The sequence below is a fragment of the Pseudophryne corroboree genome, chromosome 2 (genome assembly GCF_028390025.1).
Source record: "Pseudophryne corroboree isolate aPseCor3 chromosome 2, aPseCor3.hap2, whole genome shotgun sequence".
Classification (NCBI taxonomy): Eukaryota; Metazoa; Chordata; class Amphibia; order Anura; family Myobatrachidae; genus Pseudophryne; species Pseudophryne corroboree.
The window spans coordinates 1043940942-1043958326 of NC_086445.1; the positions used below are offsets into that span (position 1 = coordinate 1043940942).

The 17385-nt window shown below is 48.6% G+C and overlaps 1 protein-coding gene across 1 annotated transcript in view; it reads right to left on the reverse strand.

Annotated features, from left to right (window-relative positions):
• GTF2E1 (general transcription factor IIE subunit 1) overlaps positions 1–17385 on the reverse strand; it is a 142956-nt gene that overhangs the window by 109941 nt on the left and 15630 nt on the right. The window contains exon 2 of the mRNA XM_063956852.1: positions 4936–5388. Within this exon, the coding sequence (XP_063812922.1) occupies positions 4936–5383 (448 nt within the window). The 5' untranslated portion in view covers positions 5384–5388. The remainder of the gene's footprint in view (positions 1–4935; positions 5389–17385) is intronic.

Here is a 17385-nt window from a genome sequence, read left to right on the forward strand (position 1 = left end):
CACTACTTGCCCCAGTCATTACTACAGATGACATATAATGCCACTAGAAGGTGTCACTACCTGCTTCCGTCATTACTGCGGATGATCTATAATCCCACTAGAAGGTGTCACTACCTGCCCCCGTCATTACTACGGATGACATTTAATGCCACCTGAAGGTGTCACTACCTGCCCCCGTCATTACTACGGATGACATTTAATGCCACCTGAAGTTGTCACTACCTGCGGCCGTCATTACTACGGATGACATATAATGCCACTAGAAGGTGTCACTACCTGCCCCCGTCATTACTACGGATGACATATAATGCCACTAGAAGGTGTCACTACCTGCGGCCGTCATTACTACGGATGACATATAATGCCACTAGAAGGTGTCACTACCTGCCCCCGTCATTACTACGGATGACATATAATGCCACTAGAAGGTGTCACTACCTGCGGCCGTCATTACTACGGATGACATATAATCCCACTAGAAGGTGTCACTACCTGTCCACGTCATTATTACGGATGACATATAATGCCACTAGAAGGAGTCACTACTTGCCCCCGTCATTAGTACGGATGATCTATAATGCCACTAGAAGGTGTCACTACCTGCCCCAGTCATTACTACATATGACATATAATCCCACTAGAAGGTGTCACTACCTGCCCCCGTCATTACTACGCAGTATGCAATGTCAGGCAGCTGAACGTCATGTAGAAGACAATGTGGTGTAAAGCAGTGAAGCCCCCGAGACCCTCTCCAGCTCCTCCGCCATCCGAGAGATCTTCCTCTATACAGAAAGTTCAGGGTAAATCCGGGAGAGAGGGAGGTTTACCGCAGTGCGTGGGACGGTGACTAATATCCCCTCCATACTAATCATCCTTATCACCGGCCAGAAGAGCTTGCACTCCACCACTCAGTAACGTTGCAGTGAATGGGGGTGAGGTCATCCCATCATATAACCCCCAGTAATCCCTCAGACGGCTAACCACCAGATCTGCGTGCCAGAGAGCAGGAGCGGAGCGCTGTGCCGACATGTCGCCGACTGCCAATGTCTCACCAGACAGCCTTCCAGCTCCTATCCCCCTGTGTAGCAGCAGATTCTCCTCCAGCGCAGGCGCCCGCAGGACAGTCCCCCCGCACCAGGCGCCCGCAGGACCGTCCCCCCCGACCGTCCCCCCGCACCGGCCGCCCGCAGGACCGTCCCCCCGCACCGGCCGCCCGCAGGACCGCCCCCCCCGCACCGGGCGCCCGCAGGACCGTCCCCCCCGCACCGGGCGCCCGCAGGACAGTCCCCCCGCACCGGGCGCCCGCAGGACAGTCCCCCCGCACCGGGCGCCCGCAGGACAGTCCCCCCGCACCGGGCGGCCACAGGACAGTCCCCCGCACCGGGCGCCCACAAGATAGTCCCCCCGCACCGGGCGCCCACAGGACAGTCCCCCCGCACCGGGCATCCATACACCAACAAGGCCCAAATACAAAATAAATACAAATTACAGTGATATCACCCATGACAGTCAAAATCCCAACTTTACCAGCGGTGTCTGGCGCCGCAGGTCACGACGGGCGTGAGAGAACACCTGGCGGATATATATATACCACATACGCACTATTATGTGGCATATTATATAACACTGCTGGGTACACCTGGTGCCCAGGCACATACATGGCGCTGTGTACGACCACAGACACACGGCGGGCAGCTGCGGTGGACAATCACTGAGCGCAGTGAATGCGAGGAAACAGAGGCTGTAAGAACAGAACAAGGAGGGGTAGGGGATTCTCATCAGCTGGGGCCCCCGGGGATCCGCCGGGCTCTAACACAGCTTGCGGTCAGGAAGAAAGAGCACACACAATGCACTCTCATGGAAATAATTGCGAGCCAGGAACTGCGCGGCCCCTCCCGACTGTGCCGGAGTCTGCGAGTATCAATCACTCCACGGACGCCTGAGGCCGTACTAGCAGCAAACACAGAGTCTAATGCCTCGCTGGCAGAGAACGGGTTAGCGCCGTCTGTTCCAAGGTCACCCGCTCTGGCCCAGCTCCCATTCGCCATATAACACTGACAGGGCCGACTGCAGGCTCAACGTGACAATACGCGTATTTATATCCCCAATATACTAGACGTGAAGCACACCCGCCCTCGTACAGAAACGTACACAGCCGGCAGTGTGAGCACGCAGCGCGATGTCTGGGGACCAGCAGACGAGACAGGGGTCAGCGCGGGACACCCGCAGTTTAGGAATTAAAGTGGGGCATGCATGTGCAATATAATCTGGGGGGGGGGTCACTTATTTACTGCAGATCCTGCCGCACATGGAGCGTCAGGACTGGGAGATATATCTGTGTGATTGGGATCTGAGCTCAGCCTCCAGCTAATGCATCAGCGCACGTGAAGGTCAGCGAGAAGACGGTCAGATCGCAGCTCCCTCTCAGGATACGGATGATGAGGGATGAGCAGAGGCTCGCCGGCCTGACCGCACGCATGTAACCTATGAGCCGTAGCCCTCCCGCACATGTACCCAGACTCCCGTTTCCATCTCATGCAGGAATGTGCACCAGGCTCGGACGCTTAGTGTGCAGATAAATATTACATTCTACCTATTATATATCAGTGTTTGGTTATTTACTAACCGGCGTAGCAATGCAACAATACCAAGTCCTCGCCCGGTGCCCCAAACAGGAGCAAGGCAAGCGGAGGCTCTCTGGTTGTTCTGGAACTACAGATCCCAGCATGCCATCCGTCAGCTCGCAACAGCAAAATAAAATTGCTGCGAGAACCACACTCAATTATTCAACCCAAAAGCGGAAAAAAAGGCGATAGCTGGGAATGTAAATGACGGACTAATGATAAGATACGTTATATAACGGAGGCGTGCGCAGAGTCGGCCTCCTCTACGCTCAGCGGCAGCTGACAACGTGGAGATAACAGACACAGTACAGAGGGGGGAGTCAAAAGGAAAATTGTATCAGGGGGTCACATTCTAGTAGCGCCTGCCAACTTTCTCTCCATTACATGCCTGATGCATGGGCACCACACGGTGCATGGGCACCACAGTCATGGCACATAGATGGCTCAAATGGGCACTGTGCCTTACACCAGAGCCTCCCGCGGCGTCTGGAAGATACAGTAGCCGCATGCAGCTAATGAGGCTCATCTGATGGATGAATGGATCCCAGGAGAGGGGGGGGAGGGGGGGCAGGCTACATCACCGTCAGCCGCTGCATAGTACCAGTCACTTCACAGAGCACAGCTCCCCCTGCTGGCCAGTCCCACACACAGCAGGGAACATATCCTCTATAGGCACAGTAATTAAGATCACTGTGGCAGTTTGCACACAGTACTATTTATTTATAACCAGTTATTTATATAGCGCACACATATTCCACAGCGCTGTACAGAGAATATTTGCCCATTCACATCAGTCCCTGCCCCAGTGGAGCTTACACTCTATATTCCCTATCACATGTACAGACACACATTCACGCTAGGGGTCATTTTCTTGGGAGCCAGTTAACCTATCAGTATATATTTGGATTGTGGCAGGAAATCGGAGTACCCGGAGGAAACCCACGCAAGTACGGGGAGAATATACAAACTCCACACAGTTAGGGCCATGGTGGGAATCGAACCCAAGACCTCAGTGCTGTGAGGATGTAATGCTAACCACTACACCATCCGTGCTACCATACAGTGCATGCAAATAATGATGCCAGCTGGCGCACAAGCAATAGGTGGTGTAACCTGTGACAACACAACATTCGGTTGTAATTTCTAAACTGCAGCAGAAACAGAGCAGTAAATCCTGATAATGGACGGCACCCTCCGTCTCATCCATAGCGCCTCCGATTTACATTCCGGACCTGAAAGGCTCCGCACACAGGCCCTAGGGGTATAACGCCTACACTGTGCTCTGCACCACAGCCCACAGCAAACGCAGTCCTCCACCGGCAATGGCACATACACTCACATGTCTGTAGCGGCGCTCATACATTGCGTTAGGTTTTTATTTTGCTTTTCTCCTCAGATTCCGATGATCAGGGTGCAGTCAGATGAGCACTTTCCCAGCTACAAGGCGCAAAGGTTCATACCGTTTAATAGGTACTCGGATAACACATTTACTCAGCGATAAGTGTGAGGAAGATAGATGTATTTAGCTTAAGCAGTGTCAGCCATTTTGTTAAGTAGCAGCCATGATGTAGTGAATAAGAAGTATGCTTTGCTGAAAAAAATCATAATAATGCTGACATTTCATAGTTAGTACGTTCTGTGCGAAGCAAGCTCGTAGCTATAAGTCTTGAAAACATGTTATTAGACAGTTTCTGTGAGCTTAGACTTCTTGTGAAGGACACGTAGGAGGGTGTCAGCCTGAGAGGAGTTATGGGAAGAGATGCATTATTGTTTTGAAATTGTGAAGTGTATCAAGTGTTCATGCGAGTACCTTTTTCCTCTATATAATGTCATGCTGAATAAAGTGGAGGCAGTCTCATTTTGTGGACATAACTGCGTGTGGTGTCTGCTTCCTGGGATTCCCAATCGATTGGTAAACAAAGGGTAACGAACAGACAACTGAAGGAGATTGATAGTAGGAGGTTTATCTACGACAAGTGCTACCCACTCTCTAGCTCAAAGAGCACCCATCTGATAATACCTTTAGGAAGAAGACAGGACAACACCTTGTGAACTCGTATACAAAATGACTGACGTCACAGCAGCTCAAATAACTGCAGCATTCGCTTTTTGCCTCAGTGGGAGGGTATTCAGTTATTATCAGTTATGGCCAAGCCCATGGTTTGGTGATGAGCTACCCCCGGTACCCACACACAATATAACACATCAGGCATTTCCTGCGCAATTTAGAGATCTTTCGGGCTTATTTATCACAGCACCACTCCCGTTCCTCAACTCTCTCCAACCACACCATATTTGCGCTCCGTCTTACCGGTCATGGGATCAAACAGCTGGTTGGCCTCCAAGTCGGTGAAGGTGCTGCAACAGTTGGGACACTTGAAAGACGCCCGGTTGGTGGAGTCCCTCTCGTCCGTCTCAATCCGCCGCCTCATGTGGTCCAGCTTGTACTTTACCACATTGACCAGCAGTTTATAGTTGATGAAGTAATAGTTGTGCCTGGTGGTCTTCCCGTCCAGGGCGGTCTCCACCCGCATCCGGCATTTGATGAACTTGTCTCCCTTCAACGTGTTGAGTACGGCCCGAAGCTGCTTACGGTCAAACTTCAGCAGCTCCAGCATGTCTTCCTCCTTCACACAGGGGTTGCGGATGAGGATGTCCAGCGCCAGAGCGTGCTCCAGCCCATAGAAGCCGCGTACCACATACTTTGCCAGGCGCTTCAACACGGCAGGAACCTCCGTCACCACCTGGGGGTCCGTCATAATTCCTGTAACAGGGGGCGGAGAGGTAGCATGAGTGAGGAGTGGCGCACCTGACACATGAAGGGGGGGATTATACACGGATAATACTGTCTGGCTGTGTGCGGCCGGGTCTGTGTGAGGGGCTACACAGCGGGAACACAGCAATCCCCTCTACACAGCCCACACATCCCACTGACCTCAGGCCAGAACTCCAGTATGACTGGATCAGGGATGTAACCCACACAGACGCTCTGCAGTACATAGAACTGATCACTGTGCATCATATAACCATCCCCTGTAGAGGAAACGCCTGTGAGCAGGGCCCTCCCACCCCTGTGACTGATACTGGGATATGGAGTAGGGGTATATACTAGAGATGAGTGGGTTCGGATATACTCGGTTCTTAACACCAGAATTATCGCAAGTTCTTTTTTTCTGGATTTTTCTTATTGGCTAACCAACACACGTGACGTCCGTGAGCCAATAAGATGATTAGGGTAAATCAGAGTAAAACCGAACCCGCTCATCTCTAGCATATACACAGTGGGGTGTAAGGAGGATGTAGGGAAGGTATTGGGGTATATAGAGTAGGGGGGTATATACACAGTGGGGTGTAAGGAGGATGTAGGGAAGGTATTGGGGTATATAGAGTAGGGGGGTATATACACAGTGGGGTGTAAGGGGTATGTAGGGAAGGTATTGGGGTATATAGAGTAGGGGGTATATACAGTGGGGTGTAAGGGGGATGTAGGGAAGGTATTGGGGTATATAGAGTAGGGGTTATATATATATATATATATATATATATTTTTTTTTATATATATATATATATATATATATATATATATATATAGAGTGGGGTGTAAGGGGGATGTAGGGAAGGTATTGGGGTATATAGAGTAGGGGGTATATACACAATGGGGTGTAAGGGCGATGTAGGAAAGGTATTGGGGTATATAGAGTAGGGGGGTATATACACAGTGGGGTGTAAGGGGGATGTAGGGAAGGTATTGGGGTATATAGAGTAGGGGGGTATATACACAGTGGGGTGTAAGGGGGATGTAGGGAAGGTATTGGGGTATATAGAGTAGGGGGTATATACACAGTGGGGTGTAAGGGAGATGTAGGGAAGGTATTGGAGTATATAGAGTAGGGGGGTATATACACAGTGGGGTGAAAGGGGGATGTAGGGAAGGTATTGGGTTATATAGAGTTGGGGTTATATACAGAGTGGGGTGTAAGGGCGATGTAGGGAAGGTATTGGGGTATATAGAGTAGGGGTTATATATACAGAGTGGGGTGTAAGGGGGATGTAGGGAAGGTATTGGGGTATATAGAGTAGGGGGTATATGCACAATGGGGTGTAAGGGCGATGTAGGGAAGGTATTGGGGTATATAGAGTAGGGGGAATATACACAGTGGGGTGTAAGGGGGATGTAGGGAAGGTATTGGGTTATATAGAGTTGGGGTTATATACAGAGTGGGGTGTAAGGGAGATGTAGGGAAGGTATTGGGGTATATAGAGTAGGGGGTATATACACAGTAGAGTGTAAGGGGGATGTAGGGAAGGTATTGGGGTATATAGAGTAGGGGGGTATATACACAGTGGGGTGTAAGGGGGATGTAGGGAAGGTATTGGGGTATATAGAGTTGGGGTTATATACAGAGTGGGGTGTAAGGGGGATGTAGGGAAGGTATTGGGGTATATAGAGTAGGGGTTATATATACAGTGGGGTGTAAGGGGGATGTAGGGAAGGTATTGGGGTATATAGAGTAGGGGGTCTATACACAGTGGGGTGTAAGGGGGATGTAGGAAAGGTATTGGGGTATATAGAGTAGGGGGTATATACACAGTGGGGTGTAAGGAGGATGTAGGGAAGGTATTGGGGTATATAGAGGTAGGGGGGTATATACACAGTGGGGTGTAAGGGAGATGTGGGGAAGGTATTGGGGTATATAGAGTAGGGGGTATATACACAGTGGGGTGTAAGGGGATGTAGGGAAGGTATTGGGGCATATAGAGGTAGGGGGCTATATAAACAGTGGGGTGTAAGGGGTATGTAGGGAAGGTATTGGGGCATATAGAGGTAGGGGGCTATATAAACAGTGGGGTGTAAGGGGTATGTAGGGAAGGTATTGGGGTACACAGAGTAGGAGGTATATACACAGTGGGGTGTAAGGGGGATGTAGGGAAGGTATTGGGGTATACACAGTGGGGTGTAAGGGGGACGTAGGGAAGGTATTGGGGTATATAGAGTAGGGGGGTATAAACACAGTGGGGTGTAAGGGGGGATGTAGGGAAGGTATTGGGGTATATAGAGTAGGGGGGTATATACACAGTTGGGTGTAAGGGGGATGTAGGGAAGGTATTGTGGTATATAGAGTTGGGGTTATATACAGAGTGGGGTGTAAGGGGTATGTAGGGAAGGTATTGGGGTACATAGAGTAGGGGGGTATATACACAGTGGGGTGTAAGGGGGATGTAGGGAAGGTATTGGGATACATAGAGTAGGGGGGTATATACACAGTGCGGTGTAAGGGCGATGTAGGGAAGGTATTGGGGTATATAGAGTTGGGGTTATATACACAGTGGGGTGTAAGGGGGATGTAGGGAAGGTATTGGGGTATATAGAGTTGGGGTAATATATACAGTGGGGTGTAAGGGGGATGTAGGGAAGGTATTGGGGTATATAGAGTTGGGGTTATATACAGAGTGGGGTGTAAGGGGGATGTAGGGAAGGTATTGGGGTATATAGAGTAGGGGTTATATACAGAGTGGGGTGTAAGGGGGATGTAGGGAAGGTATTGGGGTATATAGAGTAGGGGTTATATATACAGTGGAATGTAAGGGGGATGTAGGGAAGGTATTGGGGTATATAGAGTAGGGGTTATATACAGAGTGGGGTGTAAGGGCGATGTAGGGAAGGTATTGGGGTATATAGAGTAGGGGGGTATATACACAATGGTGTGTAAGGGGGATGTAGGGAAGGTATTGGGGTATATAGAGTTGGGGTTATATACAGAGTGGGGTGTAAGGGGGATGTAGGGAAGGTATTGGGGTATATAGAGTAGGGGTTATATACACAGGGGTGTAAGGGGGATGTAGGGAAGGTATTGGGGTATATAGAGTAGGGGGTATATACACAGTGGGGTGTAAGGGGGATGTAGGGAAGGTATTGGGTTATATAGAGTTGGGGTTATATACAGAGTGGGGTGTAAGGGAGATGTAGGGAAGGTATTGGGGTATATAGAGTAGGGGTTATATATATATAGAGTGGGGTGTAAGGGGGATGTAGGGAAGGTATTGGGGTATATAGAGTAGGGGGTATATACACAATGGGGTGTAAGGGCGATGTAGGAAAGGTATTGGGGTATATAGAGTAGGGGGGTATATACACAGTGGGGTGTAAAGGGGATGTAGGGAAGGTATTGGGGTATATAGAGTAGGGGGGTATATACACAGTGGGGTGTAAGGGGGATGTAGGGAAGGTATTGGGTTATATAGAGTTGGGGTTTTATACAGAGTGGGATGTAAGGGCGATGTAGGGAAGGTATTGGGGTATATAGTGTAGGGGTTATATATACAGAGTGGGGTGTAAGGGGGATGTAGGGAAGGTATTGGGGTATATAGAGTAGGGGGTATATGCACAATGGGGTGTAAGGGCGTTGTAGGGAAGGTATTGGGGTATATAGAGTAGGGGGAATATACAGAGTGGGGTGTAAGGGGGATGTAGGGAAGGTATTGGGTTATATAGAGTTGGGGTTATATACAGAGTGGGGTGTAAGGGAGATGTAGGGAAGGTATTGGGGTATATAGAGTAGGGGGTATATACACAGTAGAGTGTAAGGGGGATGTAGGGAAGGTATTGGGGTATATAGAGTAGGGGGATATATACACAGTGGGGTGTAAGGGGGATGTAGGGAAGGTATTGGGGTATATAGAGTAGGGGGTATATGCACAATGGGGTGTAAGGGCGATGTAGGGAAGGTATTGGGGTATATAGAGTAGGGGGAATATACACAGTGTGGTGTAAGGGGGATGTAGGGAAGGTATTGGGTAATATAGAGTTGGGGTTATATACAGAGTGGGGTGTAAGGGAGATGTAGGGAAGGTATTGGGGTATATAGAGTAGGGGGTATATACACAGTAGAGTGTAAGGGGTATGTAGGGAAGGTATTGGGGTATATAGAGTAGGGGGGTATATACACAGTGGGGTGTAAGGGGGATGTAGGGAAGGTATTGGGGTATATAGAGTTGGGGTTATATACAGAGTGGGGTGTAAGGGGGATGTAGGGAAGGTATTGGGGTATATAGAGTAGGGGTTATATATACAGTGGGGTGTAAGGGGGATGTAGGGAAGGTATTGGGGTATATAGAGTAGGGGGGTCTATACACAGTGGGGTGTAAGGGGGATGTAGGGAAGGTATTGGGGTATATAGAGTAGGGGGTCTATACACAGTGGGGTGTAAGGGGGATGTAGGGAAGGTATTGGGGTATATAGAGTAGGGGGTATATACACAGTGGGGTGTAAGGAGGATGTAGGGAAGGTATTGGGGTATATAGAGTAGGGGGTATATGCACAATGGGGTGTAAGGGCGATGTAGGGAAGGTATTGGGGTATATAGAGTAGGGGGTATATACACAGTGGGGTGTAAGGGGATGTAGGGAAGGTATTGGGGCATATAGAGGTAGGGGGCTATATAAACAGTGGGGTGTAAGGGGTATGTAGGGAAGGTATTGGGGCATATAGAGGTAGGGGGGTATATAAACAGTGGGGTGTAAGGGGTATGTAGGGAAGGTATTGGGGTACACAGAGTAGGGGGTATATACACAGTAGAGTGTAAGGGGGATGTAGGGAAGGTATTGGGGTATATAGAGTAGGGGGATATATACACAGTGGGGTGTAAGGGGGATGTAGGGAAGGTATTGGGGTATATAGAGTAGGGGGTATATGCACAATGGGGTGTAAGGGCGATGTAGGGAAGGTATTGGGGTATATAGAGTAGGGGGAATATACACAGTGGGGTGTAAGGGGGATGTAGGGAAGGTATTGGGTTATATAGAGTTGGGGTTATATACAGAGTGGGGTGTAAGGGAGATGTAGGGAAGGTATTGGGGTATATAGAGTAGGGGGTATATACACAGTAGAGTGTAAGGGGGATGTAGGGAAGGTATTGGGGTATATAGAGTAGGGGGATATATACACAGTGGGGTGTAAGGGGGATGTAGGGAAGGTATTGGGGTATATAGAGTAGGGGGTATATGCACAATGGGGTGTAAGGGCGATGTAGGGAAGGTATTGGGGTATATAGAGTAGGGGGAATATACACAGTGGGGTGTAAGGGGGATGTAGGGAAGGTATTGGGTTATATAGAGTTGGGGTTATATACAGAGTGGGGTGTAAGGGAGATGTAGGGAAGGTATTGGGGTATATAGAGTAGGGGGGTATATACACAATGGTGTGTAAGGGGGATGTAGGGAAGGTATTGGGGTATATAGAGTTGGGGTTATATACAGAGTGGGGTGTAAGGGGGATGTAGGGAAGGTATTGGGGTACATAGAGTAGGGGGTCTATACACAGTGGGGTGTAAGGGGGATGTAGGGAAGGTATTGGGGTATATAGAGTAGGGGGTATATACACAGTGGGGTGTAAGGAGGATGTAGGGAAGGTATTGGGGTATATAGAGTAGGGGGTATATGCACAATGGGGTGTAAGGGCGATGTAGGGAAGGTATTGGGGTATATAGAGTAGGGGGTATATACACAGTGGGGTGTAAGGGGATGTAGGGAAGGTATTGGGGCATATAGAGGTAGGGGGCTATATAAACAGTGGGGTGTAAGGGGTATGTAGGGAAGGTATTGGGGCATATAGAGGTAGGGGGGTATATAAACAGTGGGGTGTAAGGGGTATGTAGGGAAGGTATTGGGGTACACAGAGTAGGGGGTATATACACAGTAGAGTGTAAGGGGGATGTAGGGAAGGTATTGGGGTATATAGAGTAGGGGGATATATACACAGTGGGGTGTAAGGGGGATGTAGGGAAGGTATTGGGGTATATAGAGTAGGGGGTATATGCACAATGGGGTGTAAGGGCGATGTAGGGAAGGTATTGGGGTATATAGAGTAGGGGGAATATACACAGTGGGGTGTAAGGGGGATGTAGGGAAGGTATTGGGTTATATAGAGTTGGGGTTATATACAGAGTGGGGTGTAAGGGAGATGTAGGGAAGGTATTGGGGTATATAGAGTAGGGGGTATATACACAGTAGAGTGTAAGGGGGATGTAGGGAAGGTATTGGGGTATATAGAGTAGGGGGATATATACACAGTGGGGTGTAAGGGGGATGTAGGGAAGGTATTGGGGTATATAGAGTTGGGGTTATATACAGAGTGGGGTGTAAGGGGGATGTAGGGAAGGTATTGGGGTATATAGAGTAGGGGTTATATATACAGTGGGGTGTAAGGGGGATGTAGGGAAGGTATTGGGGTATATAGAGTAGGGGGGTCTATACACAGTGGGGTGTAAGGGGGATGTAGGGAAGGTATTGGGGTATATAGAGTAGGGGGTCTATACACAGTGGGGTGTAAGGGGGATGTAGGGAAGGTATTGGGGTATATAGAGTAGGGGGTATATACACAGTGGGGTGTAAGGAGGATGTAGGGAAGGTATTGGGGTATATAGAGTAGGGGGTATATGCACAATGGGGTGTAAGGGCGATGTAGGGAAGGTATTGGGGTATATAGAGTAGGGGGTATATACACAGTGGGGTGTAAGGGGATGTAGGGAAGGTATTGGGGCATATAGAGGTAGGGGGCTATATAAACAGTGGGGTGTAAGGGGTATGTAGGGAAGGTATTGGGGCATATAGAGGTAGGGGGGTATATAAACAGTGGGGTGTAAGGGGTATGTAGGGAAGGTATTGGGGTACACAGAGTAGGGGGTATATACACAGTAGAGTGTAAGGGGGATGTAGGGAAGGTATTGGGGTATATAGAGTAGGGGGATATATACACAGTGGGGTGTAAGGGGGATGTAGGGAAGGTATTGGGGTATATAGAGTAGGGGGTATATGCACAATGGGGTGTAAGGGCGATGTAGGGAAGGTATTGGGGTATATAGAGTAGGGGGAATATACACAGTGGGGTGTAAGGGGGATGTAGGGAAGGTATTGGGTTATATAGAGTTGGGGTTATATACAGAGTGGGGTGTAAGGGAGATGTAGGGAAGGTATTGGGGTATATAGAGTAGGGGGTATATACACAGTAGAGTGTAAGGGGGATGTAGGGAAGGTATTGGGGTATATAGAGTAGGGGGATATATACACAGTGGGGTGTAAGGGGGATGTAGGGAAGGTATTGGGGTATATAGAGTAGGGGGTATATGCACAATGGGGTGTAAGGGCGATGTAGGGAAGGTATTGGGGTATATAGAGTAGGGGGAATATACACAGTGGGGTGTAAGGGGGATGTAGGGAAGGTATTGGGTTATATAGAGTTGGGGTTATATACAGAGTGGGGTGTAAGGGAGATGTAGGGAAGGTATTGGGGTATATAGAGTAGGGGGGTATATACACAATGGTGTGTAAGGGGGATGTAGGGAAGGTATTGGGGTATATAGAGTTGGGGTTATATACAGAGTGGGGTGTAAGGGGGATGTAGGGAAGGTATTGGGGTACATAGAGTAGGGGGTCTATACACAGTGGGGTGTAAGGGGGATGTAGGGAAGGTATTGGGGTATATAGAGTAGGGGGTATATACACAGTGGGGTGTAAGGAGGATGTAGGGAAGGTATTGGGGTATATAGAGTAGGGGGTATATGCACAATGGGGTGTAAGGGCGATGTAGGGAAGGTATTGGGGTATATAGAGTAGGGGGTATATACACAGTGGGGTGTAAGGGGATGTAGGGAAGGTATTGGGGCATATAGAGGTAGGGGGCTATATAAACAGTGGGGTGTAAGGGGTATGTAGGGAAGGTATTGGGGCATATAGAGGTAGGGGGGTATATAAACAGTGGGGTGTAAGGGGTATGTAGGGAAGGTATTGGGGTACACAGAGTAGGGGGTATATACACAGTAGAGTGTAAGGGGGATGTAGGGAAGGTATTGGGGTATATAGAGTAGGGGGATATATACACAGTGGGGTGTAAGGGGGATGTAGGGAAGGTATTGGGGTATATAGAGTAGGGGGTATATGCACAATGGGGTGTAAGGGCGATGTAGGGAAGGTATTGGGGTATATAGAGTAGGGGGAATATACACAGTGGGGTGTAAGGGGGATGTAGGGAAGGTATTGGGTTATATAGAGTTGGGGTTATATACAGAGTGGGGTGTAAGGGAGATGTAGGGAAGGTATTGGGGTATATAGAGTAGGGGGTATATACACAGTAGAGTGTAAGGGGGATGTAGGGAAGGTATTGGGGTATATAGAGTAGGGGGATATATACACAGTGGGGTGTAAGGGGGATGTAGGGAAGGTATTGGGGTATATAGAGTAGGGGGTATATGCACAATGGGGTGTAAGGGCGATGTAGGGAAGGTATTGGGGTATATAGAGTAGGGGGAATATACACAGTGGGGTGTAAGGGGGATGTAGGGAAGGTATTGGGTTATATAGAGTTGGGGTTATATACAGAGTGGGGTGTAAGGGAGATGTAGGGAAGGTATTGGGGTATATAGAGTAGGGGGTATATACACAGTAGAGTGTAAGGGGTATGTAGGGAAGGTATTGGGGTATATAGAGTAGGGGGGTATATACACAGTGGGGTGTAAGGGGGATGTAGGGAAGGTATTGGGGTATATAGAGTTGGGGTTATATACAGAGTGGGGTGTAAGGGGGATGTAGGGAAGGTATTGTGGTATATAGAGTAGGGGTTATATATACAGTGGGGTGTAAGGGGGATGTAGGGAAGGTATTGGGGTATATAGAGTAGGGGGGTCTATACACAGTGGGGTGTAAGGGGGATGTAGGGAAGGTATTGGGGTATATAGAGTAGGGGGTCTATACACAGTGGGGTGTAAGGGGGATGTAGGGAAGGTATTGGGGTATATAGAGTAGGGGGTATATACACAGTGGGGTGTAAGGAGGATGTAGGGAAGGTATTGGGGTATATAGAGGTAGGGGGGTATATACACAGTGGGGTGTAAGGGAGATGTAGGGAAGGTATTGGGGTATATAGAGTAGGGGGTATATACACAGTGGGGTGTAAGGGGATGTAGGGAAGGTATTGGGGCATATAGAGGTAGGGGGCTATATAAACAGTGGGGTGTAAGGGGTATGTAGGGAAGGTATTGGGGCATATAGAGGTAGGGGGGTATATAAACAGTGGGGTGTAAGGGGTATGTAGGGAAGGTATTGGGGTACACAGAGTAGGGGGTATATACACAGTGGGGTGTAAGGGGGATGTAGGGAAGGTATTGGGGTATATACACAGTGGGGTGTAAGGGGGATGTAGGGAAGGTATTGGGGTATATAGAGTAGAGGGGTATATACACAGTGGGGTGTAAGGGGGACGTAGGGAAGGTATTGGGGTATATAGAGTAAGGGGGTATAAACACAGTGGGGTGTAAGGGGGATGTAGGGAAGGTATTGGGGTATATAGAGTCGGGGGGTATATACACAGTTGGGTGTAAGGGGGATGTAGGGAAGGTATTGTGGTATATAGAGTTGGGGTTATATACAGAGTGGGGTGTAAGGGGTATGTAGGGAAGGTATTGGGGTACATAGAGTAGGGGGGTATATACACAGTGGGGTGTAAGGGGGATGTAGGGAAGGTATTGGGGTACATAGAGTAGGGGGGTATATACACAGTGCGGTGTAAGGGCGATGTAGGGAAGGTATTGGGGTATATAGAGTTGGGGTTATATACACAGTGGGGTGTAAGGGGGATGTAGGGAAGGTATTGGGGTATATAGAGTTGGGGTAATATATACAGTGGGGTGTAAGGGGGATGTAGGGAAGGTATTGGGGTATATAGAGTTGGGGTTATATACAGAGTGGGGTGTAAGGGGGATGTAGGGAAGGTATTGGGGTATATAGAGTAGGGGTTATATACAGAGTGGGGTGTAAGTGGGATGTAGGGAAGGTATTGGGGTATATAGAGTAGGGGTTATATATACAGTGGAATGTAAGGGGGATGTAGGGAAGGTATTGGGGTATATAGAGTAGGGGTTATATACAGAGTGGGGTGTAAGGGCGATGTAGGGAAGGTATTGGGGTATATAGAGTAGGGGGGTATATACACAATGGTGTGTAAGGGGGATGTAGGGAAGGTATTGGGGTATATAGAGTTGGGGTTATATACAGAGTGGGGTGTAAGGGGGATGTAGGGAAGGTATTGGGGTACATAGAGTAGGGGGGTATATACACAGTGCGGTGTAAGGGCGATGTAGGGAAGGTATTGGGGTATATAGAGTTGGGGTAATATATACAGTGGGGTGTAAGGGGGATGTAGGGAAGGTATTGGGGTATATAGAGTTGGGGTTATATACAGAGTGGGGTGTAAGGGGGATGTAGGGAAGGTATTGGGGTATATAGAGTAGGGGTTATATACAGAGTGGGGTGTAAGGGGGATGTAGGGAAGGTATTGGGGTATATAGAGTAGGGGTTATATATACAGTGGAATGTAAGGGGGATGTAGGGAAGGTATTGGGGTATATAGAGTAGGGGTTATATACAGAGTGGGGTGTAAGGGCGATGTAGGGAAGGTATTGGGGTATATAGAGTAGGGGGGTATATACACAATGGTGTGTAAGGGGGATGTAGGGAAGGTATTGGGGTATATAGAGTTGGGGTTATATACAGAGTGGGGTGTAAGGGGGATGTAGGGAAGGTATTGGGGTATATAAAGTAGGGGTTATATACACAGGGGTGTAAGGGGGATGTAGGGAAGGTATTGGGGTATATAGAGTAGGGGGTATATACACAGTGGGGTGTAAGGGGGATGTAGGGAAGGTATTGGGTTATATAGAGTTGGGGTTATATACAGAGTGGGGTGTAAGGGAGATGTAGGGAAGGTATTGGGGTATATAGAGTAGGGGTTATATATATATATATATATATATATATATATATATATATATATAGAGTGGGGTGTAAGGGGGATGTAGGGAAGGTATTGGGGTATATAGAGTAGGGGGTATATACACAATGGGGTGTAAGGGCGATGTAGGAAAGGTATTGGGGTATATAGAGTAGGGGGGTATATACACAGTGGGGTGTAAGGGGGATGTAGGGAAGGTATCGGGGTATATAGAGTAGGGGAGTATATACACAGTGGGGTGTAAGGGGGATGTAGGGAAGGTATTGGGGTATATAGAGTAGGGGGTATATACACAGTGGGGTGTAAGGGAGATGTAGGGAAGGTATTGGGGTATATAGAGTAGGGGGGTATATACACAGTGGGGTGTAAGGGGGATGTAGGGAAGGTATTGGGTTATATAGAGTTGGGGTTATATACAGAGTGGGATGTAAGGGCGATGTAGGGAAGGTATTGGGGTATATAGAGTAGGGGTTATATATACAGAGTGGGGTGTAAGGGGGATGTAGGGAAGGTATTGGGGTATATAGAGTAGGGGGTATATGCACAATGGGGTGTAAGGGCGATGTAGGGAAGGTATTGGGGTATATAGAGTAGGGGGAATATACACAGTGGGGTGTAAGGGGGATGTAGGGAAGGTATTGGGTTATATAGAGTTGGGGTTATATACAGAGTGGGGTGTAAGGGAGATGTAGGGAAGGTATTGGGGTATATAGAGTAGGGGGTATATACACAGTAGAGTGTAAGGGGGATGTAGGGAAGGTATTGGGGTATATAGAGTAGGGGGTGTAAGGGGGATGTAGGGAAGGTATTGGGGTATATAGAGTAGGGGGGTATATACACAGTGGGGTGTAAGGGCGATGTAGGGAAGGTATTGGGGTATATAGAGTTGGGGATATACACAGTGGGGTGTAAGGGGGATATAGGGAAGGTATTGGGGTATATAGAGTTGGGGTTATATATACAGTGGGGTGTAAGGGGGAT